The sequence below is a fragment of the Nicotiana sylvestris genome, chromosome 4 (genome assembly GCF_000393655.2).
Source record: "Nicotiana sylvestris chromosome 4, ASM39365v2, whole genome shotgun sequence".
Lineage (NCBI taxonomy): Eukaryota > Viridiplantae > Streptophyta > Magnoliopsida > Solanales > Solanaceae > Nicotiana > Nicotiana sylvestris.
The window spans coordinates 15,298,779-15,314,628 of record NC_091060.1 but is presented as its reverse complement, the minus strand read 5'-3'; the positions used below and the strand labels follow the sequence as shown (position 1 = coordinate 15,314,628).

Sequence of the window (15,850 nt, the reverse complement as noted above, 5' to 3'; positions counted from 1 at the left end):
TTTTAAGGCATTTAACATTGTGATTAAACTGCACATTCACCATCTTGATAAAAGACTTTAAAATCACAAGTGTATCACTTTTCAATTTCATTAAGAACACCCAAATCATCTTAGAATGATCATCTACAAGTGTCAAAAAGTATCTATTTTCATTAGAGGTAGGCACTTTGTAATGTCCCCAGATATCTACATGCATTAACTGAAAAATTACTCATGCTCTAGTTGTACTGAGAGGAAAAGGTTTCCTAGTTTGTCTTGCTAATGGACATATAATTCATGTATTGAAGTTGCAATCTATAGGCATTTTGTTCTTCATGAATTTCAACTGCATCATCACTCTTGCTAGTACATGTCCTAGCCTTCAATGCCATACATTATTGTCTGATATTGCATCTTCTGCCAAACAACCTCTAATCTATTGTTTGAGCTTATTTGCACTTGATCCATCTGGTAACAAGTAAAGGCCACCCTTTTCTTTACCAATCCCCCTCACTTTTCCAGTGCATAGGTCCTGGAATACAGAAAATGATGGAAAGAAAAGTGCTGAGAAACAACTCCTTAGTCAATTTTGAGACTGATAGTAAGTTGTATTTGAAGTCAGGCAGATATAAAACATTCTGAATTAATTCACCACCTGTGATTTTACATTTTCCTTGGTACATAACTGGTACTATTTTACCATTTGGCATATGAACATTACCTCTTTTGGTGTTAGGCAATTTAGTTATGTCATTCAGCAAATTAATGTTTGAAGTCATATGGTTTATTGCTCTAGTATCAATGATCCAAGGAGTATCACACGTTTAATCCAGTTGAGAGTCAGTATTACCTGCCATATTAGCTGCAAATTCTTCTCCATTGTCCTGATTCAATAGCTTTATTATCTGGTTGTACTGCTCGTCAATAAAATAGTTATGCATTCCTTGTCTTGCCACATTAGAATTTGCAGTTGTGGTGGCTTGGATCACATCATCCTTGGTATGAAATACATCACCTATGGCTGCATTAGCTTGTCGATACTCTTGCTTCTTCTTTCCCTTGAAACCAGGTGGATAGCCCACCAATTTGTAACAAGTATCTTTAGTGTGACCCTTGGTTCTGCAATACTCACAATATAGATTTCCATACTTTTTGAACTTCTGTGAATTATCTCTTGAACTCATTAAAGCAGTAGAATCATTCACCTCATTTAGAGGTATATTAGTCATATGGACCTTCCTTTGATTCTCTTCATCAATCAACACAGCATAAGCACGACTCACAATTGGTGATGGTGATATGAGCAGCATCTGACTTCTAATGGCACTAAAGCTATTGCTTAATTCCATCAAAAATTGAAAAAATTTCTGTTGTTCTAGATGTGTTATGAATTCTCTTGTTTCAAGAATCACAAGCAGAGTTGGAATAAGTGCACTATACTCATCCCACAACAGCTTAAGTCTAGAATGATAAGCAGAGATACTGGAAGTACCTCGAGAGACTGTAGCAATTTCTCGTTGAAGATTATAGATCCTTGATCCATTGATCTTGTCAAAACGATCCTGCAAATCAATCCAAACTTCATGAGCATTGCTGGCATATACTATTCCGTTCACCAACTCTAGCGAGACAGTGTTCATGATCCAAGTGGATTGTCAATGTCTACCTCAGCCATTATCAGCCTGCTCAGAAATTGGGAATTTTGAAGAAGACGAAGTACAATCGAAAAAATTCTCTCAACAATTTCACAGAACAACTCTTAAAGCTAGATCTTCACAGCTCCGATCGATTCCCTTAGCTCTGATACCATGTTAAATCCATCATTATTGACTGATGGTTAAGCTCAACTAAGAAGGAAGAAAATAAAGATTGTGAGTGGAAGCTTGTGGATCAGTTGTAACTTCTGTATATTGAGAGAAAACAGATCTAATTAAAAGTGAAGTGAACTCTTCACTGATATATACACGTGTATATATATACAACTAACTATCTCCTTTTAATTACCACTAATAACCTTCCTAATTCTGTTATAACTAACTATTAACAGCTAACTAACAATAAGCTAAAGTTACTGCTTGTCACCTAACACATTGCCTTAGTTTCCAGCTGTTGCAGCACTTCAACAGCTACAACAAGTCTACGGAAAATTATAATTTAATGTTTAATTAATTGGTTAACCGAAGTTTTAGACTTGTATTATGTTAAATATGGGACGTATGACAGATTAATTCGCACGTTAATTTGTTATTTGTTTATCATTCACTAAAGCAGTAGGTTACACACCTGCCCATTAAAATAAAAGCAAGTCAGAACTATATATATGTGTGTTTCATTACTAGCTCATAATAATACAGTCAAACCTTTTTGAAATGGTGTCATTTGTTCGGATAATTTTTAACTATTATAGTGCAATATTGTTATAGAAAATATATAATATGAGATAACATGAAAAATTAGTTCTAGAAAACATCTTAGCCCGTTATAATGAAATATTATAGAAGATGATAGATATAGAGAGTTTGAATGATGTAGACGAGGACCAGTCAAAGCCTTTACCCGAGCAAGAGGTAGGGCAGCTAATGATAGGCTATAATTACGTATTTTAATCACTTATTACACTCAAATTTACTGCACTTTAATTGAGTTTGAGCTTTAATCGCTTGTGTCTTGCACTAATTGTGTGTTTTATGCCTTATAGGAGTGATTCCGAGCTATGTAGATGTTATGAAATGAATTCAAGTAATTTGGAGCTTTGAATTCTGAGTAAAAGCCCAAGAAATTAAGGCGGGATTGTATTTGGGGATCAACGGATGATAGAGCAATAAAACAAAGAATCGAGTAGGCATATTGCGTACTATCTAGTAAAATGCACATAAATATTTTCTCAAAACTCCAGTTGGGCTCTACAATATATGGTTGGAAAGCTAACTCAAGTGGATACAATTCTCATGTTTTATATGTTTCCAAATTCCAAACGGAATAAGGTGAAAATGTTGTCGAAACCGCGACCGCTGACCTAACGCATACTGAGGCAGTACACTGGGAAAGTACCACGCCCGGACCGCGGCCGTGGACGTCCAGGCCTGGAAACTTGTCCTTTTTCGCGTAGGAGAAGGTATAATTATTTGGGCCTGACCCTACTTGGTATATATACATGGAAAAAAGGTATTTTGAGGGGAGGAGACCAATTTTTGACACAGATTTGACCTAAGGAGGCAGAGACCCAAAAGGAGCAAGGCGGGGAATTCTTCTACGAGTTTTTCCTTCCTCTTCCTATTTTTTATTGTTGGTTATGACTTTTAGTATTGTAGTTTTACATACTATTATGAATAGCTAATTTGCTATCTAGGGTTTTGATGGAACCTTTTATAGGATAAATTCTTGTTATGTTTTTTATACAATTGAGCCGTAGTATTTTCTCTATTTGTTCAACTATATTATTCTTGTGGTTGATTGAAGGGCCTTCAATTAGCTGTGCTTATTTAGTATGTATTCCTCTGGAGAGAGTGCATATTTAGGTATTTGTTGAACAACATCACTCCCGGCGTATGTGAGGAATCAATAACCAAGGGTTTAAAGGTGGGATTAGGGATAACGAAACCTTGGGTGCGATCTAAGTGAGCTGTAATTAAAGCCAGCTAGCGTAACTCGGGAGAGTATGTCTAGTAAATTGTCGTAATTACTCGGGAGAGAATTACAACACGCAGATCGGTCATGATCGGTAGAGAATACTTAGGCGAAATTATAGAAGACATAGCGGGAAGTATTCCGACAATTGGGGAAATCATAACTCTAGACCTCCTTAATCTTTTCTCTAACATGTAGTATCTTTAATGTTAATTTATTATTTTAATTTATTAGTTAGTTAGTTAAACACAAGAATCTTAATATCTATAAGTTATGAATTGTTCAAGCTTGTATTCTTGGTGACAGTGAACAACTGCAGTTAAGCCTTAGTTTTCTGTGGGATTCGATTCCGGACTTGTAAATCGGATTATATTTGTAACGACCGCTTAGTCCTCTTTTATAAGGCATAGTTGGGCGTGATCAACAGCCCGATGCGCAAAGCATCTCGCGTTCACGCAGGGTTCGGGAAAAAGCCACAATTTAAATGATAATATAAATAGTCTACCCTAATACAAGCATTAATGGTTGTTTCCACGGCTGCTTTACCCGAGCAAGATGGTTTGCAAAAAGAACTCAGTAAAAGATATGCTCCAATATTTGTTCTTATAGTCATCTTATGTCAAGTAGTACAATATCATGAAAAATAGACCATTATTAAAGTAAGTGCCATCAGCAGCGCACCTAAGTGGAGGTCATTGGTTCGAGCCATGAAAACAAATTCTTGTGGAAATGCAAGGTAAGGCTGCATAAATATCCTTATCTACAGGATATCTCCAATGCAAACTGATACAGATAAGTACGTATCAATAATTGAGGATATCAAATAGAAAAATAGAAAGGAAAAAGAAAAAGGTAAAACAGAGGATTCTTCATTTACACATCCCCATTTTTCTGATGCAAACTTCGAATTCTGAATCTGTGATAATTGGAGAAACAAAGTGCTGCACCTGCACAATCTACCGAAATCACCATCACCATCCATTTTCAATCTTATTTTTTATATAAAAATGATACAATATTTAAAGCATATATATAAACTCTACTTAGAAAAAATTCCTAGAGTCTTAAATGGAGAAGTGAAGGCCGAGCTCCAAGTCCTTTGGAGTTGTAGTAGGATACATAATCTCTCACTGTTGTTTCCTTGTACTTAGGAGGATTTTCATCCGACAACAATTCCTTTATTGGTCCATAGAGTCTGTCAAATGGCTGAAATTGAGTTGTGAAAAAACATGCAACTGAAATTCTTGGCCCAATATGTTTTGACAATACTCTGTGCTCAGCACTTTTGAACTTGTCATTTGAGAGAAGCTGCATTGCCGAAAAAAGTTGTCCTTAGTTCAAATGGAGAAAGAGAATCCAATAGAGTCAAATTCAGGATTTAAACTTAAAGGGTTCGATATGCTGAGTTCTTTTAAAAACAGAGATTCAAACCTTATCATTTATATACTTTTCAGCTATGTTGCTCGGACTCTCCAAAATTATTGCCGAACCCCTGTTAGATCCTTAAAAATGCATTACTTTTGGAGGATCCGACAAGCACCATACAACATTTTTGAAGAGTTCGAGCAACCTAGTTTTTCAGTGGTTCTCACATATATCTACAGTTTTTATTGAAAAAATGATGTGTCCGACTAAACTCACTCCTAACACTCTAGATCCGCCTCTAGTCAAGGTTACTAGACTAATATAATTTGCTTTAGGTATACTTGCCTGCAAAAGGTCTCCAAGATTGATGACTAGAGCGCCGGTCACCGGATGAATATCAATCCATTGATTTTGGTGATAAATTTGAAGGCCACCAATGTGATCTTGTAGAAGAATGGTGAAGAAATCTGGATCAGTATGCTTTGTAATTCCAAGAGTCTTGTTTGGCTCAGGACAAGGTGGATAGTAATGACTAAGAATGAAATGCCCTTTTGCACACTCCATTTCCAACAAGTGATTTGGCTTCAGCCCAAGTGCCTCTGCTAGTAACTCAAATATTGTAATTCCCAACTCTCTAACATGCTCAGAATATTCAAGTAATTCCTTCCTATACATAGAAAAAAAAAACAACAAAGTCACACATTTAGGGTGTGTTTGGTAGGAAGGGAAATTATTTTCCAATGATCCCAGGTTTGGTTAGCTTAAATGTTTTGGAAAACATTTTCCTTATCAATTCATTTTCCTCCAATTGAAAAAAATGTTTTCCTTATTAAGAGAAGGAAAATATTTTCCAAAACACCTTTTCAATCTTCCCCACCCAATTTCCCCATCCCATACCCCCACACCCACACCCACCCAACCCCAATCCCTCTCTCCAAAAAGGCTTTTTTTGGGATATATTGTTTTTTCCGTCACCACCCACCCTGCTACCCCTTCCCCAGGCAAGAAAATTACCCCCCCCACACAGAATTTTAATTTTTTTTGTAATTTCAATTTCTATTTTTTTCGTTTTTCTGCACCCCTACCCCCACCACTCCAACAACCCCCCCACCCCACACACACACACACAAAAAACTTTTTTTTTTTTTTGTAATTTCAAATTTCTATTTTTATTTTTATTTTTATGCACCCAAAACCTTCCCCCCCCCCACCACACACACACACACACACCCTCACACAAAAAAGAATTTTTTCTTTTTACTTTTTTATTTTATAAATCTCCATTCAGTTTTTTTTCGTTTTTCTGCTCCCCACCCCCCCCCCCCCACAAAAAAAAACTTTTTTTTAACCTTTTTTTTGTAATTTCATTTTTTTCGTTTTTCTGCACCCCACCACCCAACCCGCCCCCGCAAAAACAGTTTTTTTACTTTATTTTTTTAATTTCAAATTTCTGTTTTTTTTTGTTTTTCTGCAAACAACCCCCACCCTGAAAAAAATATTTTTTTTATATATTTTCAGTTTTAGTTTTTTCATCTTTCGATTTACATGTTTGAGATTTTACAAGTTCCAAAGTTATGAGTTCGGAGGTTTATGTGTTTGGAAGTTTACGGATTTAAAAATTATGAAGTTTACAAGTTCGAAAGTTTGCGCTTTTTGCGTAAAAAATAAAGCAACACATTAGTTCCTTTGGGTTGTGTTAATTTTTAGAGACTTGGGAAGGGGTGGGGGAGGGGGGAGAGGTGAAGAGAGTTGCATCAAAAATATTTTCTTTAAAAAAATATTTTCTACTCTCTAACAAAACAATAGAAAATATTTTCCACTCACCAACCAAATAAGGAAAAATAAGTAATAAAACCAAACATTTTTCATGAAAAACATTTTCCTTCGTACCAAACACACCCTTAAAGTAAGACACAATAGAGAAAAGTTTCAGGACCAATTACATTGACCAACTTTAAACTTGATAGTATTGAGTATTTTTCATTTAGACGTCTTATCTTAGGTTCGACCTATTAAATACCATAAAGGCAGAGGTAAGGTCTGCGTACATTCTTCACTCCCAGATTCTACTTGTGAGATTATACTGGGTTATTGTTATTGTTATTGTTGTTATCGAAATGTGCATAGTAAAAACATATTGGTAACATGACAGATCATATATTTCCTATCTGAGATAATAGAAAAATGAATTTCTGGATATTTTTGGTTTTTGAAAGAGTAATTTTTCATTGGTAGAGAAGCAGCAGAAGCATAGGCCGATTCAGGATCTAAATTTAAGGACTTCAATTTCTAAGATTTCCAGTATTGAACTCATTATACTGTTAAAATTATGAGTTCAAATATAACATATGTTAAGATTTTAGTAAGTTTTTACATATATATTTATTCTAAAGTTATGGGAACTAAAGGGCTATATCCGCCCCAGAGCAGAAGTGTTAGAGGTTGAACTCATACAGTTTAAATACTGAATCCGCATGTGCCCAATGTGGCATAGTTCTATTAAAACAACTAAATATTTCTACAGCATATCGAAAAGGGAGTTAGCAGAAAATGTAATTGCATAAAAAAATTTAATTACCTGCACGCATCTGGTAATTCATCACTACGAGGAGGATTAGGAGCCATGATACAACCTAGTGTATCCCTCCAATTTGCAGCCTTAGACTGATAAAGATCAAAATTACTATTAAACTTCACCTTCTTCAAATTATCCCTAGAATAAAACTCCTTTTTCTCATTTGATTGCTCGTTAAATCTTTTAACTCCTTCGATCATCTCATCCATAACATGTTGAGGTATACCATGGTTTAAAACTTGAAAAAAACCCCAAGTCTCACATGCCTCTCTAATTTGCTCAACGATTTTTCTACGTTGAAAATCATTTTCCTCTATGTTCTTGAAATCTATAATCGGAATTTGAACGTTAAAGCACAAATCAAGATTTTTAGCATTGAATTCATTTTCTATTGCTGTTGTGACGAAGAATTCGGGAATATGAACAATTCCAGCATCAACAAGTCCTTTTACTCCGGTTTTTTTGTCGTCGAAAGCCTTGAGCTCTTTTGCTCTGTCATAGTCGGCCATTTTATAAGAACAGTGGGTTTTTCAATCTAATAAGATTTTGCTTCTCTTTTAGATTTGATATACTGTAAAAGATAAGGGACAAAAGAATGGACAAAGCATGTGACTGATATATATTTCGTTACGTTGACGGACACCTACCACGAAATCCTTGTAATCGGGAGCCACGAAACTAAATGTGGTTCTTTTAGACTCAAAACACTTTTTTAGGTGTAAAAAAAAAGTTTCTATTTTATAAACCGCATTTTACCTTAACGGCTGTTTGGGACATTAAGGTATATAAAGCACGATAATAAATCGTGTTTTATATAGTAGCTGATAAGATGGCTATATAAAGCGTGGTTCATTACCGCATTTTATATACATAAATAATAGATCCCTTCCCTTTCCCCCATTTCTGCCCAAAACCTTCCCCCTTCCTTTTAAAAAAATACAGCCCCCCAATTCCCCCATTAACGTCCCAAAAAGCTCGTGTGGATCCCACCGTTCATGCTTTTCTATCAAATCCATCAACTCATATCTCATGAACTAGAGTCTATAATCATTAATCCAATGCTAGAATCAATTAGAGGGTGAAAACATTACCTTTTTGAAGTTCAATCCCCTTGAATTCGAGTTCTAGGGTTCCTTCTCTCAACAATGATGTCCCAATCAAATATCTAATGATATGGAAGGTTTACCCATGTTAATAAGATGTTGCGAAATTGAAATTAACTTAGAATCACCATTAGAACTTATATTGGATGGTGGAGGGACCCTTAAGGAGTTAGGTTTTTGAGAGCTCCCCTTTCTAGAGCAAGTTTTTATATTTTGGGGCTGTGGAGGACGAAGTATGGATTTAAAATGACCTCCCAAGTGCGCCCCCCGCATATGTAGGCCTGACCATGCACCTGACCGTGCAAAATGGCAGTGACACTGCTATAGGTGCGCGGCCGCGCTCGGGGCGCGCACTGGGCGCGTATATTGCGCACTGTTCTATAAAATGCACATAACGTTTTTCATAAAGATTCGTTTGGGCTCTACAATATATTGTTGGAAAGCTATTTCAAAAGCTTACAACTTTTGTGTTTTGAGTTTTCCCAAATACCTCACACATTTTCACTAAATCCTATTGCAAGACTGACCTTTTGTAAACTTAGCAGATTTTATCAAATCTTGTACACCTCACTCTTCGTCTTGATTCTAAAATAACTATTTTCAACCATACTCATCCCGCTAGGACTTCATATATCTAAAATATTAAATTAATACCCATTTAATATATCCACACTTAGTCCGAATGTACGGGGTGTTACAAGTCCGGAACCAAAATGTGGTTCTTTTGGACTCAAAGAACCAAAATATGTAGAAATACAACTTAGTGACCAAAATATATATAGCATTTTTTTGAAAGACGTTATACTTTAACGGCCGTTTGGCCAGTTAGGTATAGCATCTTTCAAAAAAATACTATATTTAAATTAATTTAAGCGGGAAAATATAGCGTCTTTTATTAAGACGTTATATATATAGCGTCTTAACAAAAGACGCTATAAATATAATAAAGAGCCATCTTCATCTTCCCCAAAACAGAATAGAAATCAAAACCACCCTCCCCCAAATTAAAAAATCATCGCCCCCTACCCATTTTTAATCCATAAAAGCTTGAGTGGAGCCCACCCATCCCACAAAAAGTAAAGATTCTCGGTCACACGGGCTAGCTAAGGCGTTATCTCGGACATTGTTGCTTGTTTCGGCTCCAAATCACAAAATCTTCGAGTTTCTAAAAATCTTAAATCGAGGTATTTCAACTTAGTTTTTGTTAAAACTTGTATAAAAAATGCATATTAATTGTTTTTATGTGCTATATGTTATTTTGTGATTGTTTTGCGATTTAACTAATTTGTTATTTTTTGTCCGGACTATAGTATTAGTGTGCTAAAAAAAATCGTAAAATAGAGAAATTGTTATTAGTTGTTAAAAAAATATTAATTAGTTTTACTGTGGTATATGTAATTTCGTGACTATTTTGTGATTAAATTGATTTGTTGTTTTTATCCGATTTGAATTATTTATTTGCTAAAAAACTAGTAAACTAGATAAATTGTTACTTTAGTTTCCTTTAGTGGTATCTTGTGGCCTAATGTAGTGCTCGTATTTGTAATGTAGTGACCTTTTAGCATAGTAAAATGTCGTGTCCTATAGCATAGTATCCTTCTATTTATAGAAATGAATCATTTAAGTATCTCTTATTCCCAAAAATACGTCAAAAAACTTATAGTTCAAATACAAACTATCTCCAATTATAATCAACAAACGTAAGAACATAAGAATTCATGATACATTGGTGCTACTCGACCTCAAATATTGTGTCTGGAACTAAAATGTGAATATTTAATAATTATATTTTGTATAATTATGAAAATTAATTATTTAATTTTAGTATAGTAAAAATAAGTCAGTTTGAAACAAAAAAAAAACATATAAAATAATAAAACTAACATGTTAAATAATAAAACTAACATATTAAATAATAAAACTAACATATACAATAATAAACTAATATATAAAATAAAAAACCTGTTAGGTGAAAAATCGAAAAACAATTCTCATCATGAACATAAAAATTCAGGATACATTAGTGCTACTGGGTCTCAAATATTGTGTCCGGAACCAAAATATAAATATCTAATAATTAAATCATGTATAGTAAAAATAGGTGAATAACTAACAAACATATAAAACAATAAAACTAACATATAAAATATTAAAACTAATATATTAAAGTAACATAGAAAATATGAAATTATAATATTAAAACTGTATCAATTTAATAAACAATATAGTAAAAATATCGAATAAAATTTAATATTGAGGGTATTGCAATATATTTAAGCAGTGGAAAAGAAAAATAATGTAATTAATTTTGTTCAATTTACAATAGTTGTCATGAAGGTTCCGCATTTGCATCCGGGACTTGCCTCCCTAGAGATACTACAGCCACATGCCGAGCATAGGTCTTCCTACATATGGGAGGGGCAGTTATTGGCCTAGACTTTACGTTCTAGGAGAATAGACAATATGTGGGACTTTCTTAAGGACGGACAACTCCATCCCCATATATAGTCTGATGCTTGCAGGATACGGGTTTTTATAGGATCATTGAGATCGGTCGGCTGCTGCTAGATTCGTCGTTGATCACGCCTTTGATAGAACGGTGACGACCATAGACGCACTCATTCTATTTGTCCATTGGCTAGGCCACTATCACGCTGCAGGACGTGGAGGTTCTGTATGGGCTGCTGGTTGATGGACTTCCTGTTGCTTTGCCGCAAGGCATGAGAGATTATACGGGAGATCAGTGCCAGGAGACGTTACAACTACTCACCGATTTCCGGCCAGAGGATGAGGGTGTATTGTTTGGGGCTAGTCGTCTTGCGTTGACGCCCGTCCGGCTACATTTGGAAGCCATGCATGATGAAATTGCTTATGATACATCGGATGTTCATATTAACCGGTACACGAGGTCTCTCCTGCTGCTGCTTATGTTTGGAGGCGTATTGTTCCCGAACACTTCGGGAAACCTAGTCACCTTGAGATTTCTTCATCATCTTGAGTGGCTAGATGATTTACATCAGTACAGCTGGGGTGTTTCTGTTCTTGGTTACTTGTACTGGTGGATGTGCCGGGCATGCATGGGCACCCATCGAGACGTTGTAGGATTTATGTTGCTGCTATAGGTGAAAACATAGTCAGATACTCTCCTTATTATAACATACATCATAAAAATATACCTTAAATTTTACGTCCAAATTGTAAATTAGGTTTGGTCCTGGGAGTGGTTCCTGCAGTTTCAGCCACCTCTACCACCCATATCTCAGGATGCACCACCTCCACCATTTCTCCCTTTGACTAGGAGGTGGGTTAATAGGCGGGGATACGGATGCGAGTACGAGGCTAGACATAATCTCCCCTATTACAGAGATTTGTTGGATTTGTTAGAGGACGCGCATGTAATTCTATACTTAAGTTTACTTGGCCTGGATTTATATGTGTTGCATATACTCACAGTTCCTATTTTTACGTAATAGTTCATTTGGAGGCGATACAGCGACGAGCTAATAGCTAGTTTGCCCGATTATTGCTCGACCGGGCGACTTATCTGGAGCTCTTTTGTCCCGTTGATGTGACTCGATATTGTCGAGCATCATTCTTCCGAGCGAGTCCTTCTCTAGTTTGGTCGACCGCAACATGTACCTCCACCGCCCATTTCACTTAGGACACATTACCAGCGGGATGATCGTTCGAGGGTTGACCGGGCATATGAGGCATGGTTAGAGTTGCAGATCCAGACTTGGGAGCACTGGCATGACCTGATTCCACCACCCCCTCCAGCCCATCTTATGGATGGTGAGCATGCGTATATCGGTTGGTACCGCAACATTACCTGACTTATCATCGGGAATCACATTCATCGCGTTGGCGGTCGGTTCGTTCCATACGCCGGGAGGCATGAGGCGCTAGTATGTTATTTGGTATACTTAGTTATAATGTTACTATTATCGTTTCGCAATTAATATTTTACATGTTGTGCAGGTTATTACACTACATATGTTCCACCAGTTGGGACTGCAGATGCAGCAGCATACCGGGGAGGGAGCGGCCGCTTTGCACGACTATAGCCAGAAGGTTACAGATTTGACTGCCCGGACATTGTAGAGAGCCTGGGATGATGAGAGCTTAGGACACGAGGCTGATTATATAGCGCCAGAGCAGTACCATCGTGGACCATTAGTGCAACCTGAATGTGGTCGACATGGCAGGAGTGTGCCATGAGGCGGGGTGTGCCACGAGGTGGGGGTGTCCCACAAGGTAGGGGTGTCCCATGAGGTAGAGGTGTTCCACGAGGTCGTGGGGGTCGGCGAGGAGGTGGTTCCCATCAATGGGGCATTGAGGCACTTATTGAGGATGTTGGAGTTGATCAGCCGGGTGACCACCCTGATCCTAGTGATGTGCCCTCATTTAGTCTGGGGCTTACTCTAGGGACTTTGCAGGTGACCGCATCAGCTTTATTATTGATTGGCACAACCATTACCTCACATGACTGGAATGCGTATTTTCCTGACCCTCCAGAGGCATCGACGGTTGTTGATGTTCATTAAGTACGAGATGTGGATAGTGGGCGCCAGCCGAGTTATGGCTCATCATCGAGTGATGCTGGAGATCTTTCACAGGTGCAAGTATGTTTGTATTACTATCAAATTTAAATTTGTTTTTATCTCATTGATTATCCATAAATATCGTTATTTTTTTTATTAAGGCTTCATCCTCGCCCGTCAAGGAGGCCACTGTGTGCGATACTAACCTGGTTGTGACAGATGATTATATTTAGGAGACCGGCGAGACCGTGGTAAGACAATATAATTATTTTTATGCAGTCAACCCCTACATTACTATTATATATTTCATATACTAAAATATGTTATTATTCTATAGGTTACTATTGTATGGACGGCCCCTTCTACCGAGGCTGCCAGCCTTATTGACGATCATACTATAGCTTATCCTCCGATAGAGAGGCATCGTATGGAGGATGATCCTGATAGTGTAGCTGGGCAGGATGGGATGCGCCTGAGGCCAGCGGCTGCTTTAAAGCATAAAGGATGTGGGATACATTGATATTTTTTGATTTTATGTACATATGACAATCAATAAATAATAGCAACTTTATTTATGGTTTAGCATTATATGCATTATATTTTCATTTCTCGATTTTTTTATTATTTTAATAGTAAAACTGGGCAAAACAAACATAACAACTTAACATAATTTAAATTCGATACAACTAATGAAAATACATGACACAGAAAACATAAAGAAAAAATACCACACTCAACACATACATGCGTGTTTAGTCACTACCGCCCATTATTCTCTGTTCCAACCACTTAAAATTCTCTTCAATTTATTTCTTTTCTTCTTTCTCCTCTTTTAGTTTCTCCTGCAGTGCCGCAATTTGTTGTTTTATTTCAAAGATCTGGCGTTGGTATTCAGTGTTCATATTTCAAACATACTGCAAAATTGATTTGTAGTATTCCTAGTTAATGGGTTCATCATACCATTCCTCAAACATACAATGATTTTCATCATTGCCTCCAAACCTGTATAGACACATCCAGAATCTGTTCCCAACATTACTATAGGACCAACATGCCTTCATAATCACACGTTTTCCACAATAGCACATTGTGCGTCATTGCGTTTAGACATTTGTTAATGAAGGAAAAATAAAAAATTTATTGGAAATTTTTGCTATTTATTTTGGTTAAGAGTAGAAAATAACTAAAATACGCTAGTCATATATAGGCAAGAAAAAACACATAACGTGGTATGTAACCGCGCTATGTTTCGCGTGCTAACGATTATTTACGGTACAATACAGCTTTTCCAGAAGATAGCTTTTTCAGAATGGCAGCTTTATCAGTTCAACAAGAAAATACACATAACGTGGTATGTAACCATGCTATGCTTCGCTTGCTAACGATTTTTCCCGGTACAATACAGCTTTTTCAGAAGACAGATTTTTCAGAACGGTAGCTTTATCAGGTTGACAAGACAATACACATAACGTGGTATGTAAACCACGATATGCTTCGCGTGCTAATGATTCTTTACGGTACAATAAGAAAGATTCTTAAACTGAACCAAGTCAAATGTATTTCAAAGATATTTTGGATAAACATTACAACATCTATTAAAAAATGACACTACGTGTATTAATGTTAAATATCAAACAGATTATTTTGAAGGTTGTTTTTTTTAAATGGGTTTATGTTAGATTGTTGTACTGAAGTATTAATGTTAAATATCAAAAAGATTTAACAACAATGGAAAAATAATTTTCTTTCATACATTCTGCATGATAAATAAATACATACACTTATTGCAACTACATTACGGAAACAAAACACTACGTGTATCCTTGATAGTTGGGCACATTAGATGAATTCCACCAAGAGTTGGATTACCACCGCCACCCAAACCAGCTGAAAGACTTTTACGACGTTTGTGTCCTGTTTGCGAGCATACATTTATGTGCATAAACGGGATCACCAACATCCATTTGGTTCCGTATGTCACACCTCCTTTTTCACTACACCCGCAAGAGCGTAAATGAGTTTTTCCATTTACAGGATAATCAGAATGGGATTTTATTATTAATTATTTAGAGTCGCCACTTTGGAGATTAATGGTGTCCCAAGTCACCAGTTTGATCCCGAACCGAGGAAAATACTGACTCTGTATTACATTCCGCGAACTAGAAATCCGGATAAGGAATTCTATTAACCCGGGAGAAGGTATTAGGCATTCCCGGATTCCGTGGTTCTAGCACGGTCGCTTAACTGTTGTAAATGGCTAAGTATCTGATTTTAATACATGTTATGACTTATGTACTTTTTAACTTTGAAACCGCTTTCTATCATTATTTATTTTAAAAGAATTGCAACGTCGTGAAAACGCGTTTCGAACCACGTCGCAACCAATGCACCCGTGGTTGTCAACACGTTTCGACTTCGTCGAGATTTGGATTTGGGTCGCATCAATGCGCACTCGAGTTTAAGAAGGTGCTTTAATTAAAATCGTGCCTAAAGATTCTAACGTAATTTTATTTTGGGGAAGACCGTGGAGTTCGCTAAATGGCCATCCCAAATTCTAATCGTTTTTAATAACCAATTATTGATGGCCCGCATACATGATTTTTGTTGGGCGAAGTTCATTTCTAACATTTAAAAAACCCATTTGAGAATAACTACAATTT

The 15,850-nt window shown here is 36.5% G+C and overlaps 2 protein-coding genes across 2 annotated transcripts; both read right to left on the bottom strand.

Moving 5' to 3' along the window:
- Positions 1 to 303: 303 nt before the first annotated feature.
- LOC138889282 (uncharacterized) lies at positions 304 to 1,619 on the bottom strand. Its single transcript, XM_070172570.1, has 2 exons — positions 830 to 1,619; positions 304 to 511 (listed from the first exon to the last, which is right to left on the bottom strand). The coding sequence occupies exons 1-2, from the start codon at positions 1,617 to 1,619 to the stop codon at positions 477 to 479; spliced, it is 825 nt and encodes a 274-aa protein (XP_070028671.1). The 3' UTR covers positions 304 to 476.
- A 2,573-nt stretch (positions 1,620 to 4,192) lies between these two features.
- LOC104217098 (1-aminocyclopropane-1-carboxylate oxidase homolog 1-like) lies at positions 4,193 to 8,130 on the bottom strand. The gene is made up of 3 exons (XM_009767252.2): positions 7,550 to 8,130; positions 5,317 to 5,638; positions 4,193 to 4,914 (listed from the first exon to the last, which is right to left on the bottom strand). The coding sequence occupies exons 1-3, from the start codon at positions 8,053 to 8,055 to the stop codon at positions 4,663 to 4,665; spliced, it is 1,080 nt and encodes a 359-aa protein (XP_009765554.2). The 5' UTR covers positions 8,056 to 8,130; the 3' UTR covers positions 4,193 to 4,662.
- Between the last annotated feature and the right edge of the window lie 7,720 nt (positions 8,131 to 15,850).

Bases quoted from the DNA above. Each gene is read 5' to 3' on its own strand.
- LOC138889282 (XM_070172570.1), bottom strand. From the start codon at position 1,619: ATGAACACTGTCTCGCTAGAGTTGGTGAACGGAATAGTATATGCCAGC. The intron at 512-829 runs GTAATACTGACT...TCTGTATTCCAG, and splicing joins ATTTGCAGCTAATATGGCAG to GACCTATGCACTGGAAAAGT.
- LOC104217098 (XM_009767252.2), bottom strand. From the start codon at position 8,055: ATGGCCGACTATGACAGAGCAAAAGAGCTCAAGGCTTTCGACGACAAA. The intron at 5,639-7,549 runs GTAATTAAATTT...TTCTATGTATAG, and splicing joins GAATTACCAGATGCGTGCAG to GAAGGAATTACTTGAATATT. The intron at 4,915-5,316 runs GCAAGTATACCT...TCGGCAATGCAG, and splicing joins ATCTTGGAGACCTTTTGCAG to CTTCTCTCAAATGACAAGTT.